Genomic DNA, 16,727 nt, shown 5'->3' with positions numbered 1-16,727 from the left:
GCACTTAAGTGGAAATTAGCATTTAGAGCTCGACGGTTATTCTCTAAACAAAAACTGTCTTCGACAAAGTTGTTACATATGACCAAAATTGTCGAAGAAATAAAAAATCTAACATTCTTATCTTTATAGATAAGGGTAAACATAGCTCGACAATGTTGTAGTCCCAGTTATTTGAGACATCTTTGTAGAACAAAGTTTGTTTCTATCTCTTGAAATAACCGATATAGCGCCTTTTTTCTAAGTTGCGTTAGGGTCACCATGAAAAAATGGTTTTTATACTTTACCTTTTATATTTCAAATTCTCCATACAAACCGCCTTCGAAAGACTTTTGGAGCTTACTAATACAAATGTTTTGTGATGCAGAACTTGTCAATATCTCAACTTCACTCAAAGTTATTGATATTTCTTCCTGAAAAAATACGCTCTCTGCAATTGCTCGTCATTCTTTCTGGGGCAAACATAAACAAAGTTTATTGGCGGCATTTGTAAGAACATAGTTCACCATGATGTGTGATTTTGAAAACTATGTTTTTTTCGTGTTTGTGTAAATTAAAAAATTGAAATAATGAGTTTTTGAGTAAAAAACCATCAATAACTTTGAGTAGGATTAAGATATTAACAAGTTCTGCATCGAAAAATGTTGGTCTTGATAAGCTCTAAAAGTCGTATGCAGACAGTAGAGTTTGAAATATTAAAGTTAGAGCAAAAACTCGCTTTTTCATGGTCACTCTAATGCATCTTAGGAAAAAAGCGTTAAATCGATTATATTGAAAGATAGAAAGAAGCTTTGTTCTACAAAGTTTTTTATAATAATCGGGGCTACAACATTGTCGAACTATGTTTATCTCTATCTACAAAGATATAAAGGTTAGATTTTTTATTTCATCGACAGTTTTGGCTACCCTATTTTTGATAACATAAAAATGAGCGCTCTATCATATGTAATAACATTGTCGAAGGCACTTTTTGTCTAAAGAATAAATATCTGCCACAAAGTTGTTTTTTAACTAAATTGCATTAGGGTAACCATGAACATAACAGTTTTTTTACTCTAACTTTCAGAGCTTATCATTACCAACATTTTGCGATGTAGAATTTGTCAATATCCTAATCCTCCTCAAAGTTATTGATGGGTTTTCACCCAAAAACTCAATTTTGATTTACTCGAATACAAAAAATAACATATCTTCGAAAATCACATATTATATAGAGTGAAATTTGTTATTTCAAACTCCGTCAACAAACTTTTTTTATGCTTGCCCCAGAAAGAATGACAAGTAATTACAGAGAGCGTATTTTTTGGGAAGAAATATCAATAATTTTGAGTGAAGTTGAGATTTTGCTACTGGCATATCAATAATTTTGAGTGACGTTGAGATTTTGCTACTGGCAAACGACACCAAATCACTTACAAAATTCCAGAACGATATTTATTTTCTTGGAGCCGACGACTGTCTAGCATGATAATTTCCCAAATAAGGGTGTGGAGCAAAACCTTAACGACGGCTTTCTTTATTACTGTCCTCGATTAGCGTAGTTTTCATCTTCGGTGGAGAGAGTTTTGCTACTGGTATGCGAAACCAAATCACACACACAGAATTTCAGAACGACATTTATATTCTTGGTGAGCTGACGAAGGCCTAGAACAAGCGATATTCGTGGCTTCGAGTATAGAACGAGACTGAAAATTTGCCTCAGCAGAGATCCACTATTTATACCCTAGCAAATATTCCCTTCATTGCCTATAATATCGCGAATACATAAGTTGCACCATATTGACGGTACGGGTAGGTAAGCACACAAATGAGCAGAACAAATATATGGGAAAATGGAATTACTTCTAGTTTTTATCGACTTCAACACGAGTGGATTGTAATGTATAGCATATCAAACAAATCTTAGAATTCTGATTCGTTTGATGTGTCAATCGAGGAAGTCTGTTTGCAGCAAAAACAGTTATAAAAGTTAACTTTATTTCATGAAAACGTGACGTTTACTGATTTGGCACCCTTACTGAAAGACGTTGTCAACAAAGTGCTCATGTTGTTCTTCGATACTTTTATTTTGATAACTTTCTTATTTACAGTGCTAGAACATTGGTGTTTTGGAAAAAATGTGTTGTTTCCAATGGTTTTCGTTTAACTGAACAAAAATAAAATACCCCGATTTAATCATTTCATTACAAAAAAATTATCGTTAATCTCCATTTCTCAAGTGACAGAAAAAAAAATCTCAAAAAGCAAAGATTCGTCAAAACTATGCACATAGAGTTTGGTACTCGGTATGCCCCCTTTTGTATCATTGGTCGCTTGCAAGTGACATGGTTTCAACCATGTTTTTGTGATGGTCTCCAACAATTCTCTCCCATAGGATTGATAGCTTCGAAAAGCTTGTCCTTGTTGGTAACATCACTTTTGTCGACTTGCTGATCAAAAATCGACCACAAGTTCTCGATCGGATTGAGGTCCTGGGATTCCCCGTTCGACCAGCTTATGCGGCATCCTCGGAACATCAATCTTTTTATTTTATATTCCTTCTGAATCAAATTGGATCTTCGCAAGCCCTAGCTTATCGACCACTGGAACTTTATTGATGAGAATCTTCGACCCAAAATCGTCAACCGACTGACGACCCGGAAGATAGCTGAGCCCACCAGAATAGATCATTTGGATCTGAGCATTTTTGCATGAGGATTTGGGCCTTAGACAAGTCATTGAGAGATTGGTGTACGAGTTTGGGCCCGTTGTTTCGAAGCAAACATAATTTTATTGCATTTAATTGAAACATTCTATTTAATATGAAGGTCTCCCACCAATAGCTATACATTCATCCTATCTCTCTGGAAATTTAGTGGATTTCACGCCAAAAGAACTGTTCCTCTTTAGAAGCAAACCATTGAAGGGCTGCTTAGCAGATGCGTGTCCCAGAGATGCAAATAGTTGGTAGTCCGAAGGATCCTAGTCTGATGATTAAGCCGTTAGTGAAAGAAGTACTCAACTTCTGTACTCAAGTACTCAACAGGTTCGTCAAGTTTGAATAGCTCATAATATATCAAACCCTTCAGATCCCATGAGACACAAAGCATTGCCTTCCGTCCATAGCAGCCTGGCCGTGTATCCGATGTTGATAGCTTCCCTGGTGAACCCAAAATTTTGACGCTTAGGATTCTAGAAATAAATCCACATATCATTGCCAATCACAATGCGATGGGGAGATGATTTCCTTTTGTACCTGGCGAGCAGTATTCCACGTGTGGTTTTTCGGTTTTGAAAGACAGCAATCAAAAGAACACTTTCTCCGATATTCTGGATCTCTCCTATGAACTTCAACCGTATAGATACCGACTTCTTGAGTCATATTCAATTGATACGCGAGTTTTCGTTGCGCTTGAATGTCATCTTCGTGTAAATGTTCATGCAGTTCACTGTACTTGAACTTTTTCGGAAGTTTTAAACTATCTTGATCAAAATCACAGTTTTTAATTGTTTTGAAGCACTCAAAGCACTACGATTTTCCAAGCGCATGTTCACCGTAAGCTTCGACAATCATTCGATGCGATCATGTTTTGTTTTGAGTGACCGGAATAAATCGCAGCAGTAAACAAGTGAAACAGAAACTACCACTTAGAGAAAGTGTAGTAGGCTAGAAATATCACATTGCTATTAGAAATTTATTCTCTCGTATTCGTTTTACGAAATTTATTCTGAGGTCAATGTAATGGGAACGAAGTCGAAGATAAGAAATCGAGGCGGCCCACGCCGCCAAGATGACGCGATCCGAGTCCACCGCCGACCCGCCGTCGGAAGCGGCGGTGTCTCGCGCGCAAACCTGGGATCCACTGACTGCCCGGTTAGTTTGAAACATAGGATACGATCCTTTAGCAATATCCGAGCTTTAGCAAGCGTCGGACGGCATACGTCTGCCCGGGGCATTACGTTTGCCCGGGACGATACGTTTACCCGGTTAATTTTTTTTTCAAATACGATACCTCGCCACAATATTTCTAGCCTATTACCCTTTTTCTAGGTGGTGGTTACTGTTGCAGTCGTTTTCTGCAGCGTTTTATTCCGAGAACCATAAAAAACAGAGCAGTGTTGCCAGTAATGCATTAAGATGAGGATTACATTGATAGTTAGAGACCATTGTTGACAATTTCTGGTTTCATATTTATGAGTAAATACATGGTAAGCGCATCGTGCCCGTGGGACTACTTTGGAGGGAAGAGTTTTAATTTTGAGGATCAGACATTTACGTTCTACTAACAGTTCTACTGACTGTGTATTTTAATTGTGGTAGTATACGCACTAGCACAATAGAAAAGGTATCTTTGAAATAAGAGTACACGCGAAATGCTATGTCACAATGATGCATTCTGAAGCTGGTTCTGGGTAACAAAATGTGGAACAAAAATCCTTATTATTTTATCCACGAACCGACCCCTCCCCAGGCGTACCTGAGAATCCTGTGTGTAGCTGGAACAGTGCCGCAGTGTTGCGGTTTTATATCATAACATTCTACATATTCTACTACTGAAGCTGCCGTAAGCGGCCGCAATGTGCGACAGCGACTTGGTTTCGTTTCAAGGTTCTTGTGTAATAATTGCTGCTGGTGCCGATTGCAGCTATGCATAATAATAAGAACGATAATAATGAAGCGAACGACGAGAAGAAGCTTGCTGCAGTTTGCATGTTAAACAAAATAACAACATCAATAACAACACAAGTCTTGAAAATGTGTGTTTGTGTTTGTATTAAAACCACGGATACCACCTTCACCACCACAGACACAACCCTTTGGGGTAGGCTGATCTGTCAGCTAAACAAAGCTAAGGCGGTATTTCAATCCCACCCCCTCAACTGATGTTGTGGTTCTTGTTGCTTTTTGTTTCTTCTTGTTTACGAATACCATACGAGAGCTCATTACCTAATCTACTGCACACAATTATTGTAGCGCATTTATTGTTGGACTTTGTACGGCCCCCACCACTTATACCGCAATGCCAATAGGCTTGCCGCCATTGACGTGACCATCAACCCACCTTACTCCCCACACAGCGAAGCTTTCAAAACAAACTGCATCCCGTTGGAGCTTACCAATGAAGCTGTTGCGTCGCACGCGAAGATCGACGTCATCATCCATAACCTCAAACCCAGAAAGAGCGAGAAATCTTCGCAAGGTACTTACAACTTCTCTCCGGCAGCCCGGCTTCACAGGCTACATGAAATCTCTTTTGCTCTCCCGCTCACTCTCACAACTGACCGGTATCACCACGATCGAGCTGCTGCTGTTCCGGTTATCCTTGAAATCCAGGAAAGCAAACCTCCGAAAGATGCAGTTTCGTACCAAATAGACAAACAAGAGGAGTGCGCACTGTACACAACCATCAAACAAACAAAACAAAACAAAAACACCGTGACACCGCCGAGAAGTGAAGCAAACAAAAGAAGAACGAACAAAAAATACAATCCGGGCTACTGCTACTGCACACACAGCTGCACCGCACTGTCAAATTTTAATGACTGAAGTCTCGGGCCCGACGACTTTCAGACAACCTACACACGCTCCGATCATATGATTCGCCCCGCTTGGCTCTGGTGGCGGCGTTGCACATACGGGCCAGCAGCAACAATAAAAACAAACGCGAGATTCAGCGCAGCGTAGCGAAGTGCTCTCCAGCTGGCGTGAACTGCGATCGCAACGCGGACGCTGGTAGCAGCGGGTTGCCCCGGTGGTGGAGCGCCACCGAGAGAGCGCGAGAATCATCGGGTAGTGGAGTGGTTTGTTAGTTAGTAGCTGGTATACTTGGAGGCTGATAGCGGGGTACCAATCTACTAACACCAGCACTTTGTGCCCCGAGTACTCACTACTCACCAGGGTTTTGGTTAGTGGCTTAGATTTTAGAGTAGTAGTAGTGGGCGGCATATGTATATGGTAATTGAACCGCGGAAACTGTTCAATTGCAGCGTTTACACGAAAAAAAACCCCACAGAAACACTGCGCGAGTTCGAAGGCTGATGAGGTGTAAAATCGAATCGCATGCAAAAAATAAATAAATTTATGCGTTCATTCAAGGATGAACAACATTGATGTTGTGTTGTACCTGTCACAACGAACGAGTTTCGTTTTCTGGTTTGAATCGATTGTGTCTATGCCATTTATCGCTTCCATGCCCGACGACATGCCCAAGTCATTCATCGCTTACGAACACAAACTAATAATATAAACAATGGATAGCACTGTGTGATTTGGTTATTGTTTGGAATTTGAGAGCCTCGTGCGTTAGATTTTTTGAAAGTACCTGCCGTCTGAAATTATTACTGGTGAATGTTACCGCCAACAATTAACACGTTGAACAGAGTTCTGAGGAAAAAACGACCGGAATGGGAGAATAGACACAAGATAATTTTACAGCATGACAACCTCATACTACATGTTCATGGAACTGTCAAGATATATCTGGAAAGTGTTAACTGGGGAGTCCACCATATTCCCCAGACATGGTTCATATCATACCATTTCGGAAATTCTGGCTAGAGAACAGTTGTATACCCCACTTTCTTTGGTTTTTTTTCTATGGAAGCTATGGATATGCATTGCATACGAATACACAACTTGAATCGAGTAGAAAACAAGCAATAGTTTCAAACAAACTTACCCTTCGCTTCGGTTTCGTCTTAATTTCCTCGTATTCCATTCCGATGCCTTCGTCGTTGGAGAGTGATGTAGTCCGTATGCCGCGAATCACAATTTCGTTGGTGGTACCGTTGGTGGCAGTGTTGTTGTGGTCGGCGATGGCGACGTCATTGTTATTGCCCGTGCAGTCACCGTGGCCGTTGTTTTTCTTGTTCAGCAGATTGGAACGTTCGTCATCGCTGAGCGGCGGTGAGGCCGAGCCGGTGCTCCACGAAGTGCTGCTGCTACCGGGGCTAGTGCCCAGGATGGTCTCCCAGCCTGAAAAATTGAGAAGCATGGGAGGATACTTAGATTTCTGAGAATTAACACAGACAAACTGTGGTATCGATTATGTTGGTCTAGTCTAGGCGCTTATTTTACTCAACACCCATGATCATGATGATTCGAAGTTTTCAACACTAGTTTCGACATCGAACCAACTTTTTGAGAGGGCACTTGTTGAGTTAGATTGGATGCAATAGTATACTTCTAATAGAAATGGCCAATTGTTTCCCTTGAAATTATAGAGAAGAAAGTTTGATCATGAGTGGAATATCTTTACGAGTACATTTCGACAAAGACCAGCACAAATACAACACACCTATCGAATGTACCTCACATATTTCATTGTGTTTCTTCTATGTTCGACTGAACAAAAATGGGTGGGTTATATCTATGATATAACCACAAGGTTGACGTGGGACTACCTTAGCTAAGCAATCATTTGTTTGTATTGATTAAATTTTTGATTGAATGAAATTCAATTAAATTCAATATATTTGCTTTGTGAGTAAAAAGATTGTATAATGCCATGTAAGGTCAATTCATGAATTGTGATATATTATGTTTATCGTTACAAGTAAATTTAATGACAGTCCTTTTACGTTTGGTATCATGCTTAGAGCAAAATATGTGAACGGAAAATTATCAAACGATTATTTTATTTTACATTTCCCTCTGAAGTTTGCATCTCTTAAGTGTACGTACTTCTCGAACCGCAAATTTGCTTGATTCGATGAACTTCAAGCACTCAGTTTCGATTTTGATATGTACGTCTCAAGCACCTTGGTTCTGAAGTCTGTGTTGAGGAAACACATTTCAGCCGGAACAAAAATGCCCCCGACTTACATGTATTTGCAAGTCAATTTCCCTACGATTCTTGGATTTAAAGTCTGTGTTAGGGAACACATTTCGGTGAGAACAAAAGTCCCCATACTTTCATGTATTTGGAATGCAGATTTCCCCAAGGCTGCTTGGTTTTGATGACTGTGTTGGGGAATCCGCAAATCGGGCCAATCAAAACGAGGCAGTTATGGCGTTTAGATAACGCTTAACATATTACATATTCAATTGTTTGTCTAATGAAAAACAACATTTTATTAATTGCGATAGAAGCGTGAAAATATTCCCTTTCAATTGAGGCAAACATCTTTTCGATCCAGTAAGAAATGTTCGAATTATAAGCATTCGGAATCTTTCATTTTTTCCTGCATGTACTGTGTTTAGGTTTTTATTTTACCCCCCATATACTCCGGTTAGACGTAGTCCCACGTCAAAAAAAAAAAAAATAAAACGAGGAACAAAGACTATCCCAGAAAGTATGGACGCACCCAATTTTTGGTAAACATCAAACAAAAAAGGTAAATTGTATGTATTGTATGCAAGCTGGCGCACGTTCGTCATGAGGTTCAGCATAGACTTATTAGCGAACTTTCTGATCACTGTTCACACGGCCTTCAAACCTTTCTTTTTACACCTTCTTTTTTCTCTAACTTTCTAAGTGACAATCGAGGTTCTGTGCACCATATATGCACAATTTTTCGATGTTGTTCTGTTGAAAACCCAAGCGTTTTGAAAAAAAATCATTCCTGTCTTTTGAAATTGAATAACTTACATTAAACGAGATAAAAGTGAAATTGTAAGTCTGTATTGTTAAATCCCAAGCTGCTTCGGAGTTCTTAAATATAACTATGAAAAACCAAACGAAGAGAGTGTTGTTTGTTGTGTTGTTGTGTTGTGTTTGCGCTTTTTTGTATCAAAAAATATCATCGCATTTGTGCAGAAATGAAAAAATAGAGCCAGTTACGAAACAAAACTTGGATGAATTATGGAACACTATGGAACTTTTGACTGATACACAACTAATTCTCTATCAGAATCAATAATATTATTCGGGATTCCAATTCCAAATCGAAAAAAGGATCCAACTTGCAAGGTCTTGAGAGGCAGGCAGAGTCCGAACGCAGATCACGTTTTAGATCCTAGAGTCCAGATTTACCATCAGATTCGTTATTTTGGAAACTAGTTCTAGTATGGGATTTCATATATTACATTCGGACTCTGGATTTCAATTCCTAGATACCAATTTTGGAAGTCGACCCAATTATAAAATCTAAATTTTTATTCTGTATGTCCATCTAGATTTCAGGTATGATATACAGATTCGGATTGACTGTTTGTTTCTATCAAAGAGGCTTTCAACCTTAAAGTTCATTCGCCTCTATAAAGATTCGGACTTTAATGTCAGATTGAACATTCGTGTGCTAATAATAGTTTCGGTTTCAATTTTCAGATTTCGGGTTCGAGTATCCGCATTGGGAATTTTAGTTTAATATCCCAACTGTGAATGCAGACTTCATAATACTCATTTCGCAGATGGTTGATTTTAGCTTCGTGTAAGCGTCAGTCTCGCTATTATCAGTTCCATACATAACATTCAGTTTGATGAGTTGGACCAAGTGCGAAACTCCCAACATATACCCGTCTTCTTGGATTGAGAGGTACGGATTCCGCTTAAATATGCTCGTTACCGGTGATTTGAATACATTTAAAAATTTTGCCAGCTTTGCGTGCGAGAAGGTTGGATTTTCATTTTGCAAGACCAAAATTTCCTAGTGCTGCTCCACATGCTTGGGGGCCATTTTGAGAATCAAAATAGAGGAATCAGTTTTAATTGCCCAAATTCTGAATAAAGCAATTTCAACGATTTTCTCCATTTATTTCGATATTCCGTCAGTTTTTTCGGATGCCGGGATTACCTAGATGAACAATTCTAGGTTAATTTTTTCTGGTTCACCAGATTCTAGATACTAAATTCTGTATTTATAAGTGAAGATTCCTGGAATCTGTCAGGTCATAGCTGTGGATTCCTATATATGTGGATTCCTATATGAGATCTAAATCAGTAATGAAACGGATGTTAGTTTGGCCGGATACCGGATACCGGATATCCGGCAAACTTCGAGGCCAGATAGCCGGATTTTCGGCCTTCATTTGCGAAGACAAAACCGAGAGAAACTGCATGTTTGCATGAAGCTAATAAAAGATTACATTTTAGGAAGAAATAAACACATCTTTACATAAAAATAATTAACTATGATTAAATTATCCGTATAGAGTGAACATTCCTTAATAGAGTATTAAGTGTTCTGCAAGGAATATTGAAGACATTTTTTTCCGTCAAGGATTTTCTACTACAGTGATGAAAATTTTTGTGGATATATTGTAATAATGTTCATACTAATCGAGTTAAAGTAAGTACTACAAACACGACATCTTTTGGACCAGTTTCTACGAAGTGGCAAATGAAAATGATAATCCTCGTCGCATTTAGTAAAAAAATCTCATTGCTAACGAAATCGACTGTTATGCGAAAACATTTCGAATGTGTCGCATTCACGTTCCTTACGTTTGGTAGTAATTAAACTCTAAGTAGTACTCCATTTGGCAAGGTTCGTAAGAGTCAATCTTTCAGATCCTTACAGTAGCGTTCACAAAAATAGATTGTTCTCTGACCTAATCGGTTCTCGAGCGTAATCGGTAGGTCAAATAATTCATAATAAAAGTAATGCTGTTGATGAATTTATGTTATACATTAATATTGATCTTATCTATATCTAAATATATGATTTCTCTTGTTTTATTGAGAAATTATTGATATTTTTCTAATATCCGGTAGCCGGCCGGATAGTAACCGGATATTCGTTTCATCTCTTATCTAAATATCAGATCGTAAAGGGTGGAACGATCAAAATTAGATCGAAGAAAAATGCGTGTAGTATGATTAATCATTATTCAAAAATCATCTTATGTCGCTTTTAGTAGTTCAATCAATATTACACAAATAAATAAAACTCCATTGAGGTGAAGGTGGAACGAAGCCATCGTAGTAGTATAGGTAAAACCGCGTGTTCTCATGGGGTAATAGTGTTTGTGCAATGTACTGGAAAAAAGGTAATGAAGATGGTAGAGTTTCGAGCGACATAGCATGCGCTGCCATAACTATTTCTCAAATAGTGACGTCAGACGCGGTGTTTATCTTTGATTGCCCACCGCATCCATGTGAAAATGCTATTTTCAGGGCGTAATTTATCAATTAAAAACGTACATTTTATTAGAGTTCTCGCTGAATATGAGGCTATTGTGATAGCGTGCAGTGAATATTTGTGAAATTACGTCGAAAAAGACGGATAAAAGTGATATTTCCAGGTGCCATGTTCACTCCCCCACGTTCATACAAACAAACGAAGCTTCTTTATATTAACGTTATGAAGTTGATGTTTCGAAGGTTCTCAGTGTCGGTGTGTATGATGTGAGAGAATGATCGCCACTTAATCAAAATTTCACCGAAAATGTTACTGCTTTCGAGAACTATGAAAACGACTGCTCTCTGGACCTTTTTACCACATAAATAATCGAAATAAGCCACGATACAATTGTCATCTGTTCAAAACAAACAGTTGAATGATTTCATGTGAATTTAGGTTTTATAGCTGTTTCGATGATGTTGTCTGGCATCAGTGTCGAAAAAATAACGATGCTTTCACATTGTTTGGTTGATATTACTTGATGGGAAGTGTGCGAAAACGATCATTTTTTACAAACTGTTTCGCAAAATTATTGATTTTTTTTTGCATATCGAGCGAGAGGCGAGGGAGGGAGATGAAAAAAGTGAGCGCCATTGTGGCAGCCATTTGTGGTTTCGTTCCACCTTCATTTTAAGAGAAACAACAGTTTTGATAAGAGTGAATTTTTTTTTCCTTCATTCTTACACTTCTCACATTAACGTGGGAGTGTCACGTCACACATGAATCAGGGGACATTAGGAAATGCTCTTCCATCGCCTGGTCTGTTCATGCCTTGCCTATATGACAGTGAATAATCCGAAATCGTGCTTCACTGCGAAAAGTCGAGGTCTTGAAAATGAATTATTTGTTCTCATCCGACTCAATACATTCATCTCTTTCAAATGAGAAGAATAGCTCGTTTGACAATGGACCCTTTCGGATCCCAATTGACGATGTTAATAAATATCAAACGATCGAGTCATGCTGTTTTCAATGACGAATTGTATTCTTTTCTTTTTTGTTGTTTTCTTTGGATTGAATTTGAATTTTTACCGCACTGCATACAATAACAACGGTAACACGTTTTTGCGTGTTATGAGCATAGAAAAAATTCACGTGCAACAATGATGCGGATTTCAGAAGGGTAACATAAACAGATAACTTGAGCATGGGTAGTGTGTAGACTTCGTAGTTGCTCTTCGTGATTAATCTGAACTAAACAACTCGTTGTGCAGGTTTCGGTGACAGGATTTTATAATAGTCTATAAAAGCGTAAGCCATGTCCTTAAAGTCACCAGGGGAAGGGAAGGAAAGTTAGTATGATATTCGCGGCCACAATATCATGGAAGCAGAGATGCCAACCTTCCTGATTTTTCAGGATTTCCCAGACTTTTTAGCACGCTCCCCAATATCCTGACGAACACTTAATTTATCCTGATTTTTCTGAAATGATCCTGATATTTCCTGATTTTTGTACTCTTTACATTCTATAATCGTACTAAATGTCGTGAAAATTAGGAAAAATTCAACAAGTCTTGCACTGCTGATATGCTTTCCTCATTTGTTGAGTAAAGATTCATTCCAAAGCATGGATGATGAATATAGTGAAAATTTGAATATTGATTTCTCTGCAATTGACTTTAGTGATGCTGTAGGTTTTTCGGAAAAAAAATATAAAATATCAAAAAGTCAGGCGAAACACTAGCATTTCCGCTTATGCGAGGATTTATACCATGCTTATTAATTCTTTTACATATCCGGTCTTCGCCTGAAGAAAGATATAATCTGTTTCTGGTAGGATTTTAACTGGATTCTGTATTATTAGCTACTACCAAGCAACCTGTTTCTCACATGTATTGCTCGCAGAAGTTTTCGACGAGGAATCAAATATGTTCTGGGAGGATAGAATATTTAAGCTGTGTGAAAGATGGCAAAAGATTGTGAAACAGAACTATGGTTATAGAATAAAATTATAATGCTTTGATTGAAAATAATGTTTTTGTTTTCTCAAAAATCGACATTAACTCTTCGGACAACCCAATATGAGCTATCCGGGTTTGTCCTGATTTTTATTTTCATTCTTTCTGATTTTTTTCAAATTATAGTTGGCAACCCTGCACGGAAGGAAGAGTTGATTCCAAAAATTCAATACAAAGCGGTCGATCTGACGACAGATGTCATGACTCGTTGCACCGCGATCTTTTCCATTTTTCATAAACAAAAATACCCGGCGGCGGAAGACCTCTATGGGGATAATTGCCGAAACAACCGATGACATACTACAAACGGGTCGACGATATATTGCATGACTCTTCGCTTAGTGAAATTTCTAATTTTTCATGTAGCTTTTCATAAATATATACACCTAGTGGCGAGTAGAGAGAACGTAAACCGATTGCGAGCAAAACCCGAACATTCGATAAGAACAATGGCTTGGTTAAATCTAAGCCATATTTGGAACAAAAAATGAAGGGATCATTAGCATTAATATGAAACATCTGTTAAATTGGCTTGAGAATTTTCTCATGTGTACAATTTTACACCGTGAAGAAAGGGATGGGTGACTTACACTTGAAAATGCACATTTGTGTGCGAAAAATTCAGAAACAAAGTGCCGATCTTCATCATATTTCATTATCGCGAACACGAATGCCAAAATTTATCGAAAGGAATGTCTTCAAAAACGTGTGTTACCACTCAATTGAAACTACAAACTTCAGGCGCTAGTTGGGTCTGACTTGGCATCATGCCATTATGTGAGTTCCGGTTTGGACGATATTTGCAGAGACGAAGTCGAGCCCGAAACTTCGATAGAACAACAAATGAGTTCATATTCTCGAAAAAGAATAGAAAGAATTGTGAACGGACTATAAACTCTACCCTGACTTCAGTAACGGAAATGGCTTGAAAACTAGGAAACAAGAAGCCAGCTGGCAACACTTACCGGCGACGTTTGCGATTGGGGAACAGGACAGGCTCATAAGTACCAGAGCAGCGTTGCACTCGTCCATTGGGTCGTCGTCGTTAATACTGTAATATTCCCGATCGTCCGGCGAGAATGAGGGGCGTCGTTTACGAGATCTGTAAATGAAAAAAAAAACAACAAAATGAAACGGATTAGCTACGTCAAACACTTCCTCTAAAAATTGCACTTCAAGCACACATTTTTTGACTTTGTAAAACGCCACACCGCGATTGAAGTTACTTGAAGCATGAGGTTCAGTGCACCAGTGGTCAGCCACCTTTATTGTTCGTGCTGCTTCTGCACACTAATTTCTTTGTCGCTTTTGGTCTGTGAGGAGACCAAAAGGCCGCATGATAACGATTCACTATGACCGCTAACAGCGCACCGGCTGCAGTAGTGACTGCACAGACAGAATCGCGCCACCGTTTCTTATCGCAGCCGGGTTGCAATTTTTCGCACTCCCTCTTTGCTCTTTTGCATCACACACTTCGATCGACTATTGTACGTTTAGCCGCGTCAGTTTGACATACCCAATTGTAATATTTCGTTTGCAGTAAATTGTTTTGCAATAGTTCGCATCCATTTTCTGTGTGTGTTATGCTTGCGTCAGCGAAAGGTCATCGATCAATCGTACACACTATTGTACACAGTTGACCCAGACAATGTCAAATATGGGTAAATGCTCTTGTAAGGGAGGCAAGCTCAACCACCCGAAGAAAGCGAACAATTCTGTTCCATTAGATTTGGTCACAAATATGGCGCATGTTGAGGTAGGGTGAACTATATTCCAAACTGTATATATGTATGTATTTCTCTCTAGCTCCATTTTCAGAACGACTCGGTCTGGAATTGATTCCCCCGGTAACAACCGTCCCGCCGGTGAACGGACAAAAACGCAAAAAGGTTGATTACAAGAAGATGCTCCAGACGGTGCGATTCGCGTATGTTAGCATTAACTTTTTGAGAGGTGATAACAGGGTTGTGTTCTCATTTCGTTGGAGTTCTGTTTTTTATTTGACCACAAACGCCAAGACAAGGAAAAATTGGAGACTGTAAGATATATTTATTGAACCAATTCACATTAACTTCGTCCAGACGCGAAATCGTGGTCACGATGGGGTCGACAGGGGAACATAATTAGTATAATTAGTCAGGCGGAGGATTCGGACACGGAATGCTAATTAGAACGGGCAATGCCTGTGTTTACTAGTTTGTTTGACCTTGCGTCAGTTTTCAACCGAAATCATTACAATCATAAATGAATACGTAACCGAAACACGAAGGTATACTAATCGTTCGTCTATAGTAGGTTGATGTTGTCCGAGTGAAGCCATTGTGGGTGTTATAGCATTTCCCCCAAATTATGCAAACATCATAGCAGTTTTACTTGGCGTATTTATGCTCCAGCGCGAACGAAACAACGGATGACATAACCTCTGAACCACTAAAAACACCCAGCAGTAAGCCGTCAATCAATTACACTCTCATTTTACCCCTGGTCAAAAGTGTCTGACATTTGAAACTAATTCGGAACTCGTTTTCTCGTTGCTTCAGTGCAGGTCTTCTTTTTCCAATTTGTTTCAACAACAATTCGTTCATGTGGCACTTGGGCAGCTTCGCTTTGTATCTGAATGTCAGTTATCCCAAAGCTGAAGCTCCCAGAATTGATGTTCACCTTCAGAAGACCTTCTCCTATGTTGACTTGTTGGGTTTTATTTGGGATACCCATTCCCATGGATCGATTAGAATATATATCTAAAAATGTGCAACGAGTGCGCGCGACTTTCGCCAAAACTGCGAGCCTCTTGCTTTCGGATGATGAATTTCGGAGCAGCTGTGGTAGCGAACGGACGGAGATAGACGACCCGAGCCTGAAGGAGGCTGCCCCAGAGGCACGGGCCCCTCGCTCCGTCTGGGCAAGGTCTGGCGTATTCAGTTCCAGCAACAACTTTGGGGCCGCAATTTCACAGACGAGGGCTAATGTCGTTTTTCGGTTAGAGCGCAGTGAACCGTTGCCGGGGGTGACTTTGATTTTTTTTGTGTGTGCGTGTTACAAATTATCTCAATTATCTCGCGTCCCATTTCCGTGTTTTCTCATCTGCAATCTGTTTAGTGTATCTTCGACCTACAGACTAGAGAAGTTTTGACCGAGCGACCGATCGGAGGAGTTTCAGTGCAACCGAAAAACTTTTGAAACCTTTTTTTCAAGGAAAGTTTGCCATAAAAACCTTATTTGTTAGGTTACCAGGTGCATTAATGTGAATTGTCAAAACAGATATAAATAAATATAATGACCGACACAAAAAAATATCCTTAATATATGTGAACATTTGAACAAAACTTATTATTTTCTGATAACTTGAGATGAACCAACACTTAGTGTTGATCACATTAACACTGAGGGTGCTCATACACTGTTTGGCCGAAGTAAAATATTTGACTCTTTTTGACAGATAAAATTTGATCAACGTGTACCGATCAAATGGTCGGTATTGAGTCAGAGCGAACCAAGTCGCAAAATTATTAGTTTCGAGTTATTGATTGCATTAGGTTAGACATTTTGGAAGCTATATTCCACATTTATCAGATTTGGAAAATTGCGCGTTCAGCAGGAATAACTTATCGAAATTGTTTTCAACGGACTATGAAAACCCCGTTATACACCCAAAGTTATTTTTAGCACAAGTTATGGTATCCCGATTTATTACATTAAATGAGCTGAAAAATAACAGAAAATGTTCTA

General features: G+C 39.0%; 1 protein-coding gene across 2 annotated transcripts in view; it reads right to left on the bottom strand.

The window, feature by feature from the left end:
- LOC129779232 (zinc finger protein 704-like) overlaps nucleotides 1-16,727 on the bottom strand; it is a 156,802-nt gene that overhangs the window by 46,350 nt on the left and 93,725 nt on the right. For both annotated transcript variants that reach the window (XM_055786591.1, XM_055786592.1), the window contains 2 exons: nucleotides 13,964-14,100; nucleotides 6,657-6,952 (listed from right to left, as the gene is read on the bottom strand). In XM_055786591.1, coding sequence (XP_055642566.1) covers nucleotides 6,657-6,952; nucleotides 13,964-14,100 — 433 coding nt within the window. The remainder of the gene's footprint in view (nucleotides 1-6,656; nucleotides 6,953-13,963; nucleotides 14,101-16,727) is intronic.

Source organism: Toxorhynchites rutilus, chromosome 3 (assembly GCF_029784135.1).
Source record: "Toxorhynchites rutilus septentrionalis strain SRP chromosome 3, ASM2978413v1, whole genome shotgun sequence".
In the NCBI taxonomy this organism is placed as follows: Eukaryota; Metazoa; Arthropoda; class Insecta; order Diptera; family Culicidae; genus Toxorhynchites; species Toxorhynchites rutilus.
This window is presented reverse-complemented; position numbering and strand designations above follow the sequence as displayed.